General features: G+C 43.9%; 1 protein-coding gene across 4 annotated transcripts in view; it reads left to right on the plus strand.

Moving 5' to 3' along the window:
* The first annotated feature begins 16,855 nt into the window (after window positions 1-16,855).
* Window positions 16,856-17,325, plus strand: part of ryk (receptor like tyrosine kinase) — a 359,220-nt gene continuing 358,750 nt past the window's right edge. For all 4 annotated transcript variants that reach the window (XM_078563543.1, XM_078563545.1, XM_078563544.1 and 1 more), the window contains exon 1: window positions 16,856-17,128. In XM_078563543.1, the coding sequence (XP_078419669.1) occupies window positions 16,984-17,128 (145 nt within the window). In that variant the 5' untranslated portion in view covers window positions 16,856-16,983. The remainder of the gene's footprint in view (window positions 17,129-17,325) is intronic.

A 17,325-nucleotide genomic window follows, 5' to 3' on the forward strand; every position in this document is an offset into this window, starting at 1 on the left:
ATGACCTCTGGGAATCTCCCATCAGCACGAGACTTTAATGAAGTAGTACCTATGGATTTAAAGGTGTGGGACAAGGACATAAACATTTTCATCTTGCACTTAATAGACATGGCAACAAGATCCAGTCTTCTACAGTAATACATGGTAAAGACAAAAAAGCGATTGTAGACAACATCATGGAAAAATGGATAGGGCCCAGACTGGTAGCACCAGCTAAGTTCCTGACTGACAATGGGGGCAGTTTGCCAATGACAAATTTAAAGACATGTGCGAAAATATAAACATTGTGGTTATGAACACCGCAGCTGAAAGTTCCTTTCAGTAATGGGCTTTGTGAAAGAAATCATGGGGTGATCAATGAAATGCTCCATAAGATCTTAGCCAACCAACCAAACTGCATGCTAACATCTGTCTTAGCATGGGCAGTCCATGCAAGGAATTTGTTTCAAATGATTGGGAACTATAGTCTGTATCAATTGGTCTATGGGAGGAATCCCAAAATACCTTCTGTGCTGTGTAATAATCCCCCAGCTCTAGAACGGACTACAATTAGTTCCACTTTTTCTGCTCGCTTGAATGCCCTACATAAGGGAGAAGGGCATTCATCAAGGCAGAAATCTCAGAGAAAGTTTGGCAAACTTTACAGCTTGCATAATACGAGATCATAGCTCAACCTAAATCCTGGGGATTAAGTACAATATAAAAGAGAGGGTCTCAAAGAGTGGAAAGATCTGGATAAGATGATAGGTTATGATGGAAAGACAATGGTTCTCCAACAGGGTAGTCAAACTATTAAGATCCATTCACCTTGGTTAATTGGGATTAATTAGAAACATTCAGGATTTGAGCAATTAACAGAAGGTAACGAGGCACCCTCTACCTCACTCAAATGTTTGATAATTAGAAGGAACAGAATCTGGCAGAAAAGGTGCCGGATGAGGATAGGCAAAGTGATACTCACACACAGAAACAGGGCTATTGTACTCAAAAGGCAACTGCCTAGGCTGGGTACTTGGGTGACACACGTGCCAGAAGGGTCTAGTGAATGGAGGGATGTGACCATTGTAGAGAGCAGAGAAAGCCACCCGCAAATTCAAGCATTGGCTAAATGTCCAAGATGATGGAAAGAGGTAAGATCTATGAACTGGCAAAATGAGGTGAAATGGTAGAAAGCAAGAAAACACGGTGAGTCCCCATAATGGATCTGGAAGTGACTCTGGCACTAGGAAATGATCATGTTCTGGTTTCAGAACCTCTGATCTTGGGAGGGTGAGATCCTGTGTAGAAACCCTTATGACTGGGAAGTTTCGGTAGCTGCAAACAGATTAGAAGATAATGTAATAAAAGAGGCAAAATAAAAAGGGTTGGATAGTCGGAAGGAATTTGGTGCGTACTCTGAAATGCCTAATAGGGGCCAGCTAGCCGTTTCGCACAGATGGATATGTAAAGAAAAAGTAGTCCCAGATGGCTAAATCGAGACACATAACTTGTGGTTTTAAAGAGAGACCTGGAGATCAAGATATTAGAGTGGACTCCCCATGGCAGGAAAAGTAATCTTGAAAATGTTCTTTGTTTCTCTGTTGGTCACTAATTTGTGGGAATGTAGGTTGATCAATATAAAAACCACATTTCTGCAAGGTGAAAAATTTCAAAGACAAGTGTTTTTGAAACCATCTAAAGAAGCGAGGGATGTGGAAGGGAAGCTGTGCAAATTAACCAAATAAATTTATGGATTGAATGACACATCAAGGATATGGATTTCTTGGTTTGGTCTGTCTTGCTGAAAGTAGGCTGCACTCAACTGGAAACACATTTAGCAATGTTCTACTGGTATCACAAAGAGAAACTCTCAGGCAGCTTTATGAAGCAGGTCAATGATGTTCTGTGGGGAGGTTCTGCATAATTTGAGCATTTGTTATAGATAAGATCAGAGGGGAATTTAAGGTTGGAAGTCAGGCCTCAGGGGCCTTTAAATATATAGGCTTGGACACTAATCAGAATAGGTCAGGTGTAACCTTGAATCAACACTCGTATCTAGAAAGTGTTAATTGTCTCCCAATAGCTCGGGATACCCATGGCACAGAAAGATGATTTTACATCCAAAGAAGAAACAAGTCAATGGACTTTTGGCTGGGCCTTTGAATCTCCCGCAGTAGTTTCTGCCATGGCTGGGCCAGAAAATCCCGGCCAATGGGTTGGTGCAAGTCACCAATTATTGGACTGCTTTGAAAAAGGAATACTGGCTTGAATAAATTGTTGGAGGTCGTAGAAAAGGGACATCTTGTATGGGTTATATGAAGTATGAATATAATTTTTTCTCTCTGATTTGTTTTGTAATTTGAGTGTGTTCTAAAATTTTTGTTTGAAGAAAGAAAAGGGAAATCTGTTAGTGGTATGTAAATTATGTTGTTATGATACACAGGTAAAGAGCATTGTTTAATTAGGTACCTAGAGCACTTATAAAAGGAGACTGCCTTACATGAATGGTGGGCCCTGTGGGGTCTGGAGTGCTTTATTGAGCCGGTAATCACGTTTAATTTGAGTTTTGTAATTCAGATTTTGTCTTTTTGCAGTATCCCTTTAAGGGACTACCTTTTAATTTGTCCCATGATTTGTTAATTTAGTTTAAACAAAATAATATAAAAGGAGGCTTCCATCCATGACCAGTGGGCCTTGCAGGGGCAGAGTGCATAATTGGCCCTCAAAAATAACATTTTGCTTTAGTTTGTTAAGTTTCCTTTAAATCCTTATCCTTTCATTACAGTACCGTTTTAAGGGGCTGTGAGTTTGGTTAAATCAGTTAGTTTGTTTCATTAGTCTGGTTAATTTCACAGGTGTTCAAAAGAGTATAAAGGGAGACTGCTGGGACACTGGTTAGTAGGTAGAAGGCAGGCATATGTAATTCTGCATTCTGTAATAAACATATAGTCCTGTGTTGTAGCTATACTAGGTTGGCACCTCATTTTTAGGTAAACCTGGTGCTGCTCCTGACATGCTCTCTTGCACTCTTCATTGAACCAGGGTTGCTCCCCTGGCTTGATGGTAATGGTAGTGTGAGGGATATATATGATGAAATCTGCAGTCTGCAAGCATGTGGGAGCTGTTGCCTGCCCAAACTTTGGTTTCAAAGCCTGTAATTTTTGAGAGAGTTCATAACTGGAAGACAAACCAAAATTCCATGTTTCTGGGAAAGTAAGGGGGGGGAGGGTGGTGGAGGTCTAACCTTGGATTCCTGGCTGTGGCATCAGGCTTCTGGCGAATCAGACTGTGACCTCAGGTTGCGAAGGAGACTGAGGCTGATTGACTCCAAAAGGAAAACACATAGAGCTCTGAGAGATCAGATTTCAGCAGGATGTCAAAGCAGATAGGCTGTGGAGAGCAGTGTGTGAGACAGCTGAAAAGACTGAAAACCTGAAGACTGCTAAGAACCTAGCTAAGAAGGTTCCACAGAAGTGTGCCTTTTTGGTGATGGCCATATCTGTGAATTGAGTAAAGCTGTTGTCGGAGGTGACTTGCTGACCAAATCCTGCATGAACAAAAGGGATTGAACTCTACCTGAGGAAGACAGAATTTGAAGGACTGTGTGGCTGAATGTGGTGCCATATGTGCTAAGGATGCTTCCAATAAATCTGTGAGATCTATCTTTGTTGTATCAGCTAGTTGGAGTGTAATTTATAGTTTCTATTGAATACAATTTGCCTGTTTTGTTTGATTGTTTAAGTAAAAGTTATAAAAGTGAAATGAAGAACGTGCACGATTACGGGGAGAAGGCCGGAGGACAGCGCCAGGTAAATTGCTCATTCGAGAGCCAGTGCAGACATGTTGGGCTGAATGCGCTCCTACTGCACTGTAAAGATTCTGCAATCCTGTGAAATCTTGTCATCGGTTTCTTCCGCTGGAACCATTTGGTAAATTCAGTTCTTTTAGATTATTGGTCTTCAGGGGGATCCGAACATATGCTGGATAATGAGGCTACAAGTTGTGCATGGGTACAATTCTGCTGCTGCTGATGGCCCACAGCACCTCATGGTTTTGAACTGTTATATCTGTTCTGAATCTATCCCATTTAGTACAGTGGTAGTGCCATACAATACGATAGTAACAGTGTCAGTAACTGAATATTGAGCACATTCCCTGTCAGTACAGGAACTGTAATTTGAATATATTCCGATCAGTGACAGTTAATTGCATATTGAACATATTCCTGTTTATGACACAGTTTATTAAGCTATTAACCTCCCTATATAATTAATGAAGTTGCTATTTGCATATTGACCACCCAAATTTTTGCCACCATTTTTTCAAACAGCCACTTTTCATAATGATTGTGTGATTTCAAATTATACTTGTTTTACTCCCATCTGACTCTGCCTCTCCTATAATATGTTTAACTAAGTCTTCCATGGATTTTCAGAATTCACAGCTTCCCTTTATCTTCTGTTACATCTTGTGGTTCCCAGGAGTCTGAAATAATCATTCTTTTAAACTCAAATGCTGGAGCTTTGTCGAATGCACTTCTCAGATCAAACCATGTGCTGTGGACTAACACATTGTTAGTTCGATACGCCGAATGCAGTGCAGTAGTGAGTGATGTGGCACTTTGAATTCTTATGTATACATACACATGAACATGTAGCTCCCAAATCAACTTGGAATAATATAAAAATATTACACCTTCGTTTCCCAAACATTCAGCAATCTGATACACCAGTGCGCCCACCGAGGATTTTCATCATCAGCTGTCCCTCGATTCGAGGATGACGTCTACTCAGGGACACGGGTTTCTGCCATGGGTCTTCATGTGACTGCACAGGCCAATTTTCAACCCACAAATCTTTCAGCACATGGGGCAGGATGCCCTATGGAGTCAGGATTTCCTTCCTTTTCTTTCCTTCTCTGCTGCCTCTCTGCCTCATCATTCTTTTCTCTTTGATTTGCTTTGTAATTGTTTAAGTGCGTTATAAAGTTTTTGTTTAAAGAAAGAAAGGGAACTCTGTTAATGTGCATGTTAATTATATTGACATTGTGGCTCAAAGCACGAAGCAGCTTGATGGATAAATTGTCGCTATTTTGAACGATTGTTGGAAGCTCCTCCCAGTTATTAATGCCAATGCTGCCGTGCTTCAAGGAGAGATTCAGAGTGTCTTTGAAGCATTTTATTTGTCCTCCCCGGAATGCTGGCTGGTTGAGAAATCAGGACCTAGTGGGCGAGACACTTTTCGGCCATTGGGCAGGCTCCAGTTCATCGTAGTTGATTATTCAGGAGTTTTGCCTAAATGCTTTTGAAGCTGAATTCAAGAAGGACACGAGCATTTGTTTGATGGCCCTCCAATTGAATCTGGCAGAAATGTTACTGATGGAATTTCTCTAACACTCTTATGTGTCATGACATACAGTCCTGGTCTCACTGCAGTACAGCAATGTGGTGATGACAACTGCTCTGTACACTAGGACTTCTGTTGTGGAGGTCTTTTTTGTCAAACATTTGCTGCCATAGTGAAATTTTTTCTTACTTTTCCAACCTGTCTTTTTTCTCCCTTAACCCAATCTCTTGTTCCCTCTATTTGTTTCTCTCTCTGTGGCTGATTTCATTTTGAATTGAAATACTCACTTCATCTCTTTGGTTTATTTCACAGTCCACAAATGTGATTGGTTAAGGAGATACCCTGAAACAAACATGCTGGAAAAACTCAGCAGGTCTATCAGCATCTGTGGGGGAAGAAGGGTCATATGGACTCGAAACTTTAACTCTGTTTCTCTCTCCACAGATGCTGCTAGACCTGCTGAGTTTTTCCAGCATTTTCTGTTTTTGTTTCAGGTTTCCAGCATCTGCAGTGTTTTGCTTTTATATAAGGAGATACCCTGCTCAGTTCAGGATCCAGATGCCCCCCATTGCTCTTGCTGTACCACTATCAGATTGCATTTTCAGCAACTTTATGGGCAAAAATGGTTAAAGCCTAAACTTTCAACAATAAATTTAACTAATGCAAAGAGCAAAATGTTTTATTCCTGAAAATTTGAGGCCCATTATATTCAAATATCCACATTTCTGTAAATTCCAAATATCTTTGGTTGAATAAAAGTAATCGGGAAACAGTATAAAGATGTTTCCACATATTTCAAGACAGACTGCAGTGATTTGGAGATATCACTAATTGATCGTTTGGCAAACAATAATAGATCCATAAACTGTGCAGTCTAACGGAGCACTTACTATCTCTATGCTGATGATCATTCGATCTTAAATGGGTCTCATTAAACTATACAAGGTCATTGTATTTTGACTCTGAAAACATGATTGAAGAGACACCGTGCTAAATTCTACTCAGTGGTTTTCCATATCTCACATCAATCATATCAAAGGCTTACAATTGTATGTATTCAAAAGTAATTGGATTACAGAATTTCTCAGATCCACATGGTATTCCGTACAATGAGATCACACTCAGATCCACATGGTATTCCGTACAATGGGATCACACTCAGATCCACATGGTATTCCGTACAATGAGATCACACTCAGATCCACATGGTATTCCGTACAATGGGATCACACTCGGATCCACATGGTATTCCGTACAATGGGATCACACTCGGATCCACATAGTATTCCGTACAATGGGATCACACTCAGATCCACATGGTATTCCGTACAATGGGATCACACTCGGATCCACATAGTATTCCGTACAACGGGATTACACTCAGATCCACACGATATTTCCATACAATGGGATCACACTCAGATCCACATGGTATTCCGTACAATGGGATCACACTCAGATCCACATGGTATTCCGTACAATGGGATCACACTCAGATCCACATGGTATTCCGTACAATGGGATCACATTCAGATCCACATGGTATTCTGGTTAATGGATCACACTCAGATCCACATGGTATTCTGGTCAATGGGATTACACTCAGATCCACATGGTATTCTGGTCAATGGGATTACACTCAGATCCACATGGTATTCTGGTTAATGGATCACACTCAGATCCACATGGTATTCCGTACAATGGGATCACACTCAGATCCACATGGTATTCTGGTTAATGGGCACACTCAGATCCACATGGTATTCCGGTCAATGGGATTACACAGATCCACACGGTATCCCGGTCCATGGGTCATACTCAAATCCGCACAGTATTCTGTACAATTAGATTACACTCAGATCCACATGGTATTCTGGTCAATGGGATCACACTCAGATCCACACGGTATTCTGGTTAATGGATCACACTCAGAAACACATGGTATTCTGTACAATGGGATCATACTCAGATCCACATGGTATCCCGGTCAATGGGATCACACTCAGATCCATGTGGTATTCTGTACAATTTTTTAATTCCTCATTTGGAATAACGTTTGTGGAAATAACAATTCACTTAGTGTTCCTGTGATTCATTGAGGAAGAAAGTAGAAAAAAAAAGGAAGACTTGTGTTCATATAGCACCTTTCATGACCTCAGGACTTCTCAATCGCCTTACAGCCAATGAAGTTCTTTCTCAAAGGTCATTTCTGTTGTAATGTCGGAAATGTAGCATTCAGTTGTGCACAGTTAGTTCCCACAAACCGTAATGTGCTAATGACCAGATAATCTGTTTTGGTCAACAACTTGCATTTCTATATCACCTTTAACATAGTAAAACACTCCAAGGTATTCTCAAGAGGTTTACCAAGCAAAAATTGACACTAAAACACATCAAGAGAAATTAGGATAGGGAACAAAAGCTTGTTCAAAGAGGGAGGTTTTAAAGAAAGACCTGCATTTATGTAGCACCTTCCATGACCACTGCATATCTCAAAGTGCATTACAGCCGATGAAGTGCTTCTGAAGTGTTGCAATGTAGAAAACACAGCAACCAGTTTGCGCACAGCTAGTTCCCACAAACAGCAACGTGACAATGACAATAGAAGGTTTTAGTGATGTTGGTTGAGGGATAAATATTGGTCAGGACATCTAGAGATAACTCCTACACTCTTCTTTGAAATGGTGCTGTTGGATTTTTATCTCCACCTTAAGGAAGCAGACAGGGGCTTCATTTGATATTCCATCCTAAAAATAACACCTCCAACAGTACAGCACTCCCTCAGTACTGACCTTGAGTGTCACCTTAAATCTTGTGCTCAAGTCTCTAGAGTAGGACTTGAACCCACAAACTTGTGATCCTCTGAGCCAGAGCTCACACAGCTACAATGAATGTGGATTGGTGAGATTTGGAGTTGGGGATATTTGCTTGTGAGCAGTTTGTTGAAGGATTAATGTTGATTATCTTTGAGAATTTGGTGATGTTTTCCTAGTTTGTTGCTGTTTAACTCCTTGAGAAATCTGACTAAGAAGTGTGACAGCAGCAATGTGACATGGACACAGCTTGGAATTATTGGGCATTATCTTGTCGGTTGCTCATTGGTTTTTTATCAAACTGTTAGTAAGGCTACATTCGCTGCTGAAACTTCACCCATTTGGTCTCTGTGTCTCTACAACTGGAGGAGAAAGTTAAATCCAGATTCCCATTCCTGATTGTTTTCATTTGCTGCATTGGGGTTTGGGCAGCATTAGGCTCAGTTGCAATGTCCTTATGGTATAACAGCTCATTGACAGCACTAACCCACGAAGAATGGCTGCTGCCACCTGTTGCACCCATCAGGAAACAGAGGGAGGTAATTAAAGAGGAGAACTCGGAGAGATAGTTTAACTTACGTAGTGCATTTTGTTCAACACAATAAAACTGGGAAAATTGTGAAATATTTAATGCAACAGTAATGGTTGCATTTCAATAACTAATGCCCATTAGCTTCAGAAAACATAGAGTGGGGGAAAATGCAAAGGGGAAGATCACAATCAGTGCAGGGGATGGAATGGAACAGGTAGCAGGAGTGAGGTTGAACAGGCAGTAGGAGGCAGTAGGTAACAGGTGGTGGGGGTAGAGTGGGACTGGGTTTTGAAAGGGTGGTGAGGATGAGACTGGGGGTTGGGATTTAATGGGTGGTGGAGGTATGGATGGTAGTGGAGTAAACAGGCAGTGGGGTGTGGAAGGAGAGCAAAAGATGGTTGGCGGGGTGGTGGCATGTAATGGGAGGGGGGGATGATGATGGGGGTGGGGGTGGAATTTAACTTGTGCTGTGACAGCTGTGACGCAAATTCATGAAACAATGACCATTAGTTTTGCAAAGTGCAGAGGGCCAGGACACCATCGTTGTCAATGTTTTATTAATTACATTGTTAAGGTTTAATGGCAATTACATTGTTAATCAAGCGATGAATATTTGTACACATATAAATGGAATGTCCAGCCTAGTTACAGGGATTATTCTGGATCTATAGCTGATTGGGCTGCAGTGTCCCTTTAAGAACCGCTGTCTGTGATCCTTCCCCATAATTCAGGAACTCTCTTCAGAAATTAGTTTACAACAAGATCATGAACTTTTATAAATGGAATGTCCCATTAACAGGTTCAGGCAGCAGGTGGTCGAGGGGGGTCGTCTGGTCCAATGGTTTGCATCTCTTCCACGGCTACATTCCTGGCCGGGCATGCTAAGCGAGGGAGCACATGGTGTCCACTGGTACGGTGAAGGCCCTCTGTGCCCAGCGGACACTGCGAGGGCTGGGGTTTTATCGATCCCCTTAATCTCATTTTAATTTGAGTTTTGTAAGTTTTCTTGCTTTTTGCAGTATCCCTTTAAGGGACTGCCTTTTAATTTGCCCTTTGACTTGTTAAGTTAGTTTATTTGGTTTTCTCAAAAGAGTATAAATGGGACCTCCCATTAACAGGTCCAGGCAGCGGGTGATCAAGGGGGTCGTCCACGGCTACATTCACGGCCGGGTGTCCTTGGAGAGGGAGCATATAGTGTTTGCCAGCACCGTCGAGGCCTTCCGTGCCCAGTGGGCACTGTGGAGATTGGGGTGCTTTATTGACCCCTTTAATCACATTTTGGTTTAATGTTTGCAAAGTTTCCTTTAAGATTTAGTCTTTCTTTTTTGCAGTATCCCTTTAAGAGGCTGCCTTTTAATTTGTCCCTTGATTTGTTAATTTAGTTTATTTGGTTTCATCAAAATAGTATAAATGGGGATAGCTGGGACAATTGGGGTGGGAGTAGTGTTGGCTGTGAACTATGTCAATAAACTCTCTCAAGCAAAGGAAGCTGCTGTGTCTTAGTTTTAACTTTACCATCCAGCATCGATCCAGTTAATATTGTACTGGTTCTAAGTCTGAATATAATTTCAATAAGCATGGCCTCTATCTGGTTTGAGAATACTGGACAGTTGAGGGAATCAGGAAACTCAGCCATTGAGACTAACTTGCTGTGTAGATTTACTGCAGTACTCAGTTATTACCATAAGACCATAAGACATAGGAGCAGAAATTAGGCCATTCGGCCCATCCAGTCTGCTCCGCCATTCAATCATGCCTGATAAGTTTCTCAACCCCATTCTCCTGCCTTCTCCCCGTAACCTTTGATCCTCTTACCAATCAAGAACCTATCTATCTCGGTCTTAAATACACTCAATGACCTGGCCTCCACAGCCTTCTGTGGCAATGAATTCCATAGATTCAACACTCTCTGGCTAAAGAAGTTTCTCCTCATCTCTGTTCTAAAAGGTCTTCCCTTTACTCTGAGGCTGTGCCCTCGGGTCCTAGTCTCTCCTACTAATGGAAACATCTTCCCCACGTCCACGCTATCCAGGCCTTTCAGTATTCTGTAGGCTTCAATCAGATCCCTGCTCATCCTTCTAAACTCCATCGAGTATAGATCCAGAGTCCTCAAATGTTCCTCAATGTTAAGCCTTTCATTCCTGGGATCATTCTCGTGAACCTCCTCTGGACCCTCTCCAGGGCCAGAACATCCTTCCTGAGATACGGGGCTCAAAATTGCTCACAATATTCTAAATGTGGTCTGACCAGAGCCTTATAAAGCCTCAGCAGCACATCCCTGCTTTTATATTCTAGTCCTCTTGAAATAAATGCCAACATTGCATTTGCCTTCCTAACTACTGACTAAACCTGTAAGTTAACCTTAAGAGAATCCTGGACTAGGACTCCCAAGTCCCTTTGCACTCCAGATTTCTGAATTCTCTCCCCGTTTAGAAAATAGTCTATGCCTCTATTCTTCCTACCAAAGTGCATGACCTCACACTTCCCCATGTTGTATTCCATCTGCCACTTCTTTGCCCATTCTCCTAATCTGTCCAAATCCTTCTGCAGCCTCCCCGCCTCCTCAATACTACCTGTCCCTCCACCTATCTTTGTATCATCTGCAAACTTAGCCAGGATGCCCTCAGTTCCTTCATCTAGATCATGAATGTATAAAGTGAAAAGTTGTGGTCCCAACACTGACCCCTGTGGAACTCCACTAGTCACCGGCCGCCATCCTGAGAAGGACCCCCTTATCCCCACTCTCTGCCTCCTGCCAGACAGCCAATCTTCTATCCATGCTAGTACCTTGCCTCTAACACCATGGGCTCATATTTACTGAGCAGCCTCCTGTGCGGCACCTTGTCGAAGGCCTTCTGGAAGTCCAAGCAGATAACATCCATAGGCTCTCCTTTGTCTAACCTACTCGTTACCTCCTCGAAGAATTCTAACAGATTTGACAGGCATGACCTCCCCTTGATGAAACCATGCTGACTTTGCCCTATTTTACCATGCACTTCCAAGTATTCTGAAATCTCATCCTTAATAATGGACTCTAAAATCTTACCAACGACCGAGGTCATACTAATCGGCCTGTAATTACGTATTTGTTGACAAGTTCTAGTCTGCATCAAGCACTTGGGGGAAGACGAGTGCAATCAGGTCTTTTTACAATTCGATGTAGTCCATCATTATTGGGCAATCATACTGATGTTGCTGTAAGGACGTTCTAAGATTTTTAAAAGTTTGTTTTCTGTGAGCAGCGCCAATTCTGACAGCTGAAGCTTTGCCCTCAAGGATCTGCAGAGACCATGTCAGGAAAACAGCAGCTGCTTTCATTTTTGCTTTCTTGTTGCATGCACAGTCGGTACCAGCCTCATGCCCAGAACGGCAGAACAGTTGCAGACAGGGGTTGGCTTTAACTTGACGCAATTGGCAGCAACGGCCTCAGAATGGAGTCGGTAACCTTGGGACCTCATTAACACAGACGCTATCTGTAGTTGTCACCCTGGCACAAGGTGGTATGGGCTTTTTCCTCAAAGCATCTGCAGTCTTTGTGGGTTTCCACTCTACAAATCGCTGCCATGCTGTATAGTAACAGAGGGCAGGATTTTACAGTGCCTCATCAGCGGTTTGAAGGTGGGGGTAAAATGCAGCATGTAGCCAATCTGTTGTCTACCCGCCTGCCGCAATTTGTATCCCCTTTTATGTCATGAGGTCCTTAAGTGGGCAATTAAGGGGCACGTAGATACCTTATGCCATCCTCACCACATTACCCGTGGCAGTGAGAGGCTCCAGCCAGGTGGGTAGACCGGCAGCTTTTACTGGGCAAGCTAATGTCGGATAAAGACAGGGGAGACCTTCTTTACTGGTCCCCTATACCCAATGGAGACACCCCCTATAACACCCCTCCTTAACGCTCCCCCCCAAATTCTCAAACCCAGCATCCCTCCCCCCCTCACCCTTCTTGTTGGGGAATGCCAGCCAGGCCCCGCCAATACCCTGAACTTATTTGAAGTACAGCCTCCATAGTCTGTTCTTCAGGACTGGCTGTAGTCCCAGAGGAGGCCACTGCTACAACCTGGTGCTGCTGAGACTACAGAGCTGCCAGCGAATCGGACCTCCTCCCCAGATAGAAATCTTGTCCTGAGCCAATTATCACCTAACCCAGCACTAAATGGCTGCGTATAGGCAGGGATGCATTCCCTGTCAACTCTTTGGGTGGTGGTAAGGGAAACCCCACCATCTGAAAAATCCTGTCAGAGGTTTTGCTCTTTCCCTCACGGGGCACATGCCTGATCAGACTTATCCCCAACAGGGAGATGATAAGCAGGGTATTGGCAACTTTGCACAGGAAACAGCAGAGGGAGAATCAGATGCCAATACTCCATGCATCAGAGTAACCAAGTTAAAAGAGAGTGAAAGTCTGTGAAAAGCACAGCTGCCCGTCCATTGGGCTGAGGGGCTAACATGATCACAGAGTGTGTTCTGGAGGTGGAAATTTAAAGAAAAGAAAAAATTGCAGGTAAAGTGAGATAAAAAGGAAGAATGCTTTGTGGTGATGATTCACATGCCACAGATACACTGATCAATCTGCCAAGCTCAAACCTCATTTGATATTCAAACTATAAGGTCAAAATCTATTATATGGTTGGGGGTAATTAACTCCAGCTTCAATGTAAGCACCTTAAAGCAGAGCTTTAGCCTGTGGCCACCTCGGTTCAAATTTCTTGTCTTTCCAGGATCATAATCCTTCTTTCAATTAAAATGCTGCAAGCTAATAATTCTTCTGGTTGTGACATGTAGCAACATCGCAGAGGTGTGTTTATGAAGATCTCAGCTTTATTGCACTCAAAAGTGACATGCTTATAACTTTCCCAAAAGTACCCAACAGAGGTCATGATCCTTGAACAATAATATGATGGGGGGGATTGGAGGGCAGCAGGGGGGGTGGCAAACTGTCTGCTGCCCACTTCTGGAGGCACAGGGGGGTGCACGTAAGTAATCAAACATTGTGGTCTTTTTTTTAAAATCTCCTTACAGATAGAGAATCACAGCAAGCGGTGAGAGTGGAACCTGGAAATATGTGTTGGCCAAAGGAATTCTCACCCTTGTAGGATTAAAATGTTACCATCCTGAAATGTCAAAAGACATGACCTAGTACTCAATGACATGTTACAAATTGATGTAGGCAAATGTTTCAACCCAGGAAAGTCAGATCCTGTATCAAAATATAAACATACAAATCAGCCTGCTCCGCCTTTCAATAAGATCGTGGCTGATCCGTTTGTGGCCTCAAGTCCACTTTCCTGTCTACCGCCTAGACCCTTTGACTCCCTTGTCAATCAAGAATCTATCTATTTCAGCCTTAAAAATATCCAATGACTCTGCCTCCACAGGTCTCTGGGGAAGAGAAGAGACCAACAATCCTCCGAGAGAGAAAAAGTCCTCCTCATCTCCGTCTTAAATGGGAGACCCCTTACTTTTAAACATTGTCTCCTAGTTCTGGTCTCTCCCTCAAGGGGAAAATCCATTCAGCATCCACCCTGTCAAGTCCCCTTAGGATCTTATATGTTTCAGTAAGATCACCTCTCAATCTTCTAAACTCTAATGACTACAGGCACAACCTGTTCAACCTTTCCTCATAAAACTCCTTTATGTCCAGGAATCAGTCAAGTGAACCTTCTCTGAACTGTTTCGAACACACTTATATCCTTTCTTAATTAAGGAGACCAAAACTGTATACAGTACTCCAGATATGGTCTCACAACTGCACCAAAATTATCCTACTTTCATACTCCATTCCGCTTGCAAAAAAAATTCCATTTGCTAAGCACTTGCTGTGCCTGCATATTAACTTTTTGTGATTCATGTACCAGGACACCCAGATCCCTCTCCACCACCGAGTTCTGCAATCTCTCTGCATTTAAATATGCTACTTTTCTATTCTTCTTGGCATAAGACCATAAGACATAGGAACAGAAGTAGGCCATTCGGCCCATCGAGTCTGCTCCGCCATTCAATGAGATCATGGCTGATCTGATAATCCTCAACTCCACTTTCCTGCCTTTTCCCCATAACTCTTGATTCCCTTACTGATTAAAAATCTATCTCAGCCTTGAATGTACTTAACGATCCAGCCTCTACAGCCCTCTGCAGTAAAGAATTCCACAGATTGACTACCCACTGAGAGAAGAAATTCCTCCGCATCTCTGTTTTAAATGGGCAACCCCTTACTCTGAGATTATGCCCTCTGGTCCTAGACTCCCCAACAAGGGGGAACAACCTCTCAGCTTCTAAACTGTCAAGCCCCCTAAGAATCTTATATGTTTCGATAAGGTCGCCTCTCATTCTAAACTCCAATGAGCAACCTGCTCAACCTTTCCTCATAAGAAAATCTCTCCATTGCCGGGATCAACCTAGTGAGGCTTCTCTGGACTGCCTCCAATGCCAGTATATCTTTCCTTAGATAAGCTGTTCCAAAGATGTTCACAGTATTTTAGGTGTGGTCTAACTGGTGCCTTGTATAGTTTTAGCAAGACTTTCTTATTTTTATACTCCATTCCCTTTGAAATAAAGGCCAACATTCCATTTGCAGTTTTTCCAGGTAATTCTGTTTTTGTTTTGGTATTCCATTTGCCTTACCTATTACCTGCTGAACATGTATGCTAGCTTTTTGGGACTCATGCATGAGGACTCCCAAATCCCTCTGTGCTGCAGCTTTCTTCAGTCTTTATCCATTTAAATAATATTCAGCTCCTCTATTCTTCCTGCCAAAGTGCATAACCTTACACTTTCCCACATTATATTCCATCCGCCACATTTTTGCCCACTCACTTAACTTGTCTATATCCCTCTGTAGACTCCTTGTGTCATCTTCATCATTTGCCTTCCCACCTATTTTTGTGTCATCTGCAAACTTGGCAATAGTATATTCATTTTCCCCATCAATTAATATATATTGTAAATAATTGTGGCCCTAGCACTGATCCCTGTGGCACTCCACTAGTTACAGGTTGCCATCCTGAAAATGCCCCCCCCCACTGTATCCCAACTCTCTATCGCCTATTAGTTAGCCAGTCTTCTATCCATGCTAATATACTACCCCCAACACCATGGGCCAAAGTGGATAAGTTCACATTTTCCCACATCATACTCTATCTGCCATTTTTTTGCTCACTCACTTAACGTACCTATATCCCTTTGCACGCTCCAGTCTTTGTAATGTTCTTCAGTCACTGCAGTGCCCACTGGTTGCAGATGGCTTCAGTTGTACTGTTGGATAATATGAACAATGCTGAAGAGAGCCAGGTAGCCAGAGTGACCACCCCTATGGGTGGCATCCATCCTGGACCTTTGGATGGCCACCCTGGCCAGGTCTAGAACAGTCCCAAGAAAAGATCCTCACTAAATATCAGGGATATTTGACTGAAATGCAGTCTGAAGTTCAGGATTAGTCCCTCCAAATGATGAAAGAGGAGTTTCAGCATATGTACAACTGCAGGAACTCACCAAGGCACCTTAGGCAGCACCTTCCAAACCAAAGACCACTACCATCGAGAAGGACAAGGGCAGCAGATAGATGGGAAAAACACCACCTGGAAGCTCCCCTCCAAGCCACTCACATTCCTGACTTGGAAATATATCGCCGTTCCTTCACAGTCACAGGGTCAAAATCCTGGATCTCCCTTCCTAACAGCGCTGTCGATGTACCTACACCACATGGACTGCAGCGGTTCAAGAAGGCAGCTCACCACCACCTTCTCAAGGGCAACTAGGAATGGGCAATAAATGCTGACCCAGCGAAGGCCAGATCCTGTGAATGAATATATAAAATGTGAAATGAATTAAAAAGCTGTTTACAACTTCACAGATCCGGATTGAGGCAGGTGTGGACCTTTCCACTGGACAGAGAGATGACAAAGCGGCTTGAGTCCGGATAGCTGAGGGAGTGGACAGTGTCTAGAAACAGCTTGGTCAGTGTGGAATGACCCAGCTGGAGATTCGGGACCTGAGGCCATTGAGAAATAGCGGGATAGGATCAATCCACACCCCTCATACCAGGGCTGATGGAATTGGTGCTAGGTCAGCCCAAAGGCAATGCAAAGCCAGGGGGCAGAGCAACCACGCGCCCAGCCTGCGGCATCCAACCACAAGCGCACGCGCGCCGCCCGGGCCCGGACGATGCGCACGCGCGCTTCCCGGGCCCGGCCGATGCGCACGCGCGCTTCCCGGGCCCGAATGCGGCCATGAAGAGGCGGAGAGGGGGCCAGAGTTTCCCCGGCGCGGGTTAGAGCTCGGAGTGGACACTGAGTGGAGAAGGCGCCGCTTGGCAATGGCGACCACAGCTCCTGGCTGGGGGGTATGGCCGATCCTGTGGCGGGCCCTTGTGCTGCTCTGGAGCTGCGGCGGTGGCTTGTGTCGGGGTGGCCCCGGGGTCAACGTTTACCTGAGCGTGGAGGAGATGCGGAGGCTGATCGGTGAGTGAGGGGCACCGGGGGCCGAGGGGGGGAGAGAGACCAGGGCCGGGGGCCGCTGCTCGGCGCCCGGAGTCCAGAGTGCAGTGACCGCCGCTGAATGGGGAGCTGGGCTGGGCTGGGCTGGGCTGGGCCGGGCCGGGCCGGGCTGGGCCGGGCTGGGCCAGGCCGGGCCAGGCCAGGCCAGGGTTTCATGCCCG

The sequence above is a fragment of the Cetorhinus maximus genome, chromosome 19 (genome assembly GCF_964194155.1).
Source record: "Cetorhinus maximus chromosome 19, sCetMax3.hap1.1, whole genome shotgun sequence".
Classification (NCBI taxonomy): domain Eukaryota; kingdom Metazoa; phylum Chordata; class Chondrichthyes; order Lamniformes; family Cetorhinidae; genus Cetorhinus; species Cetorhinus maximus.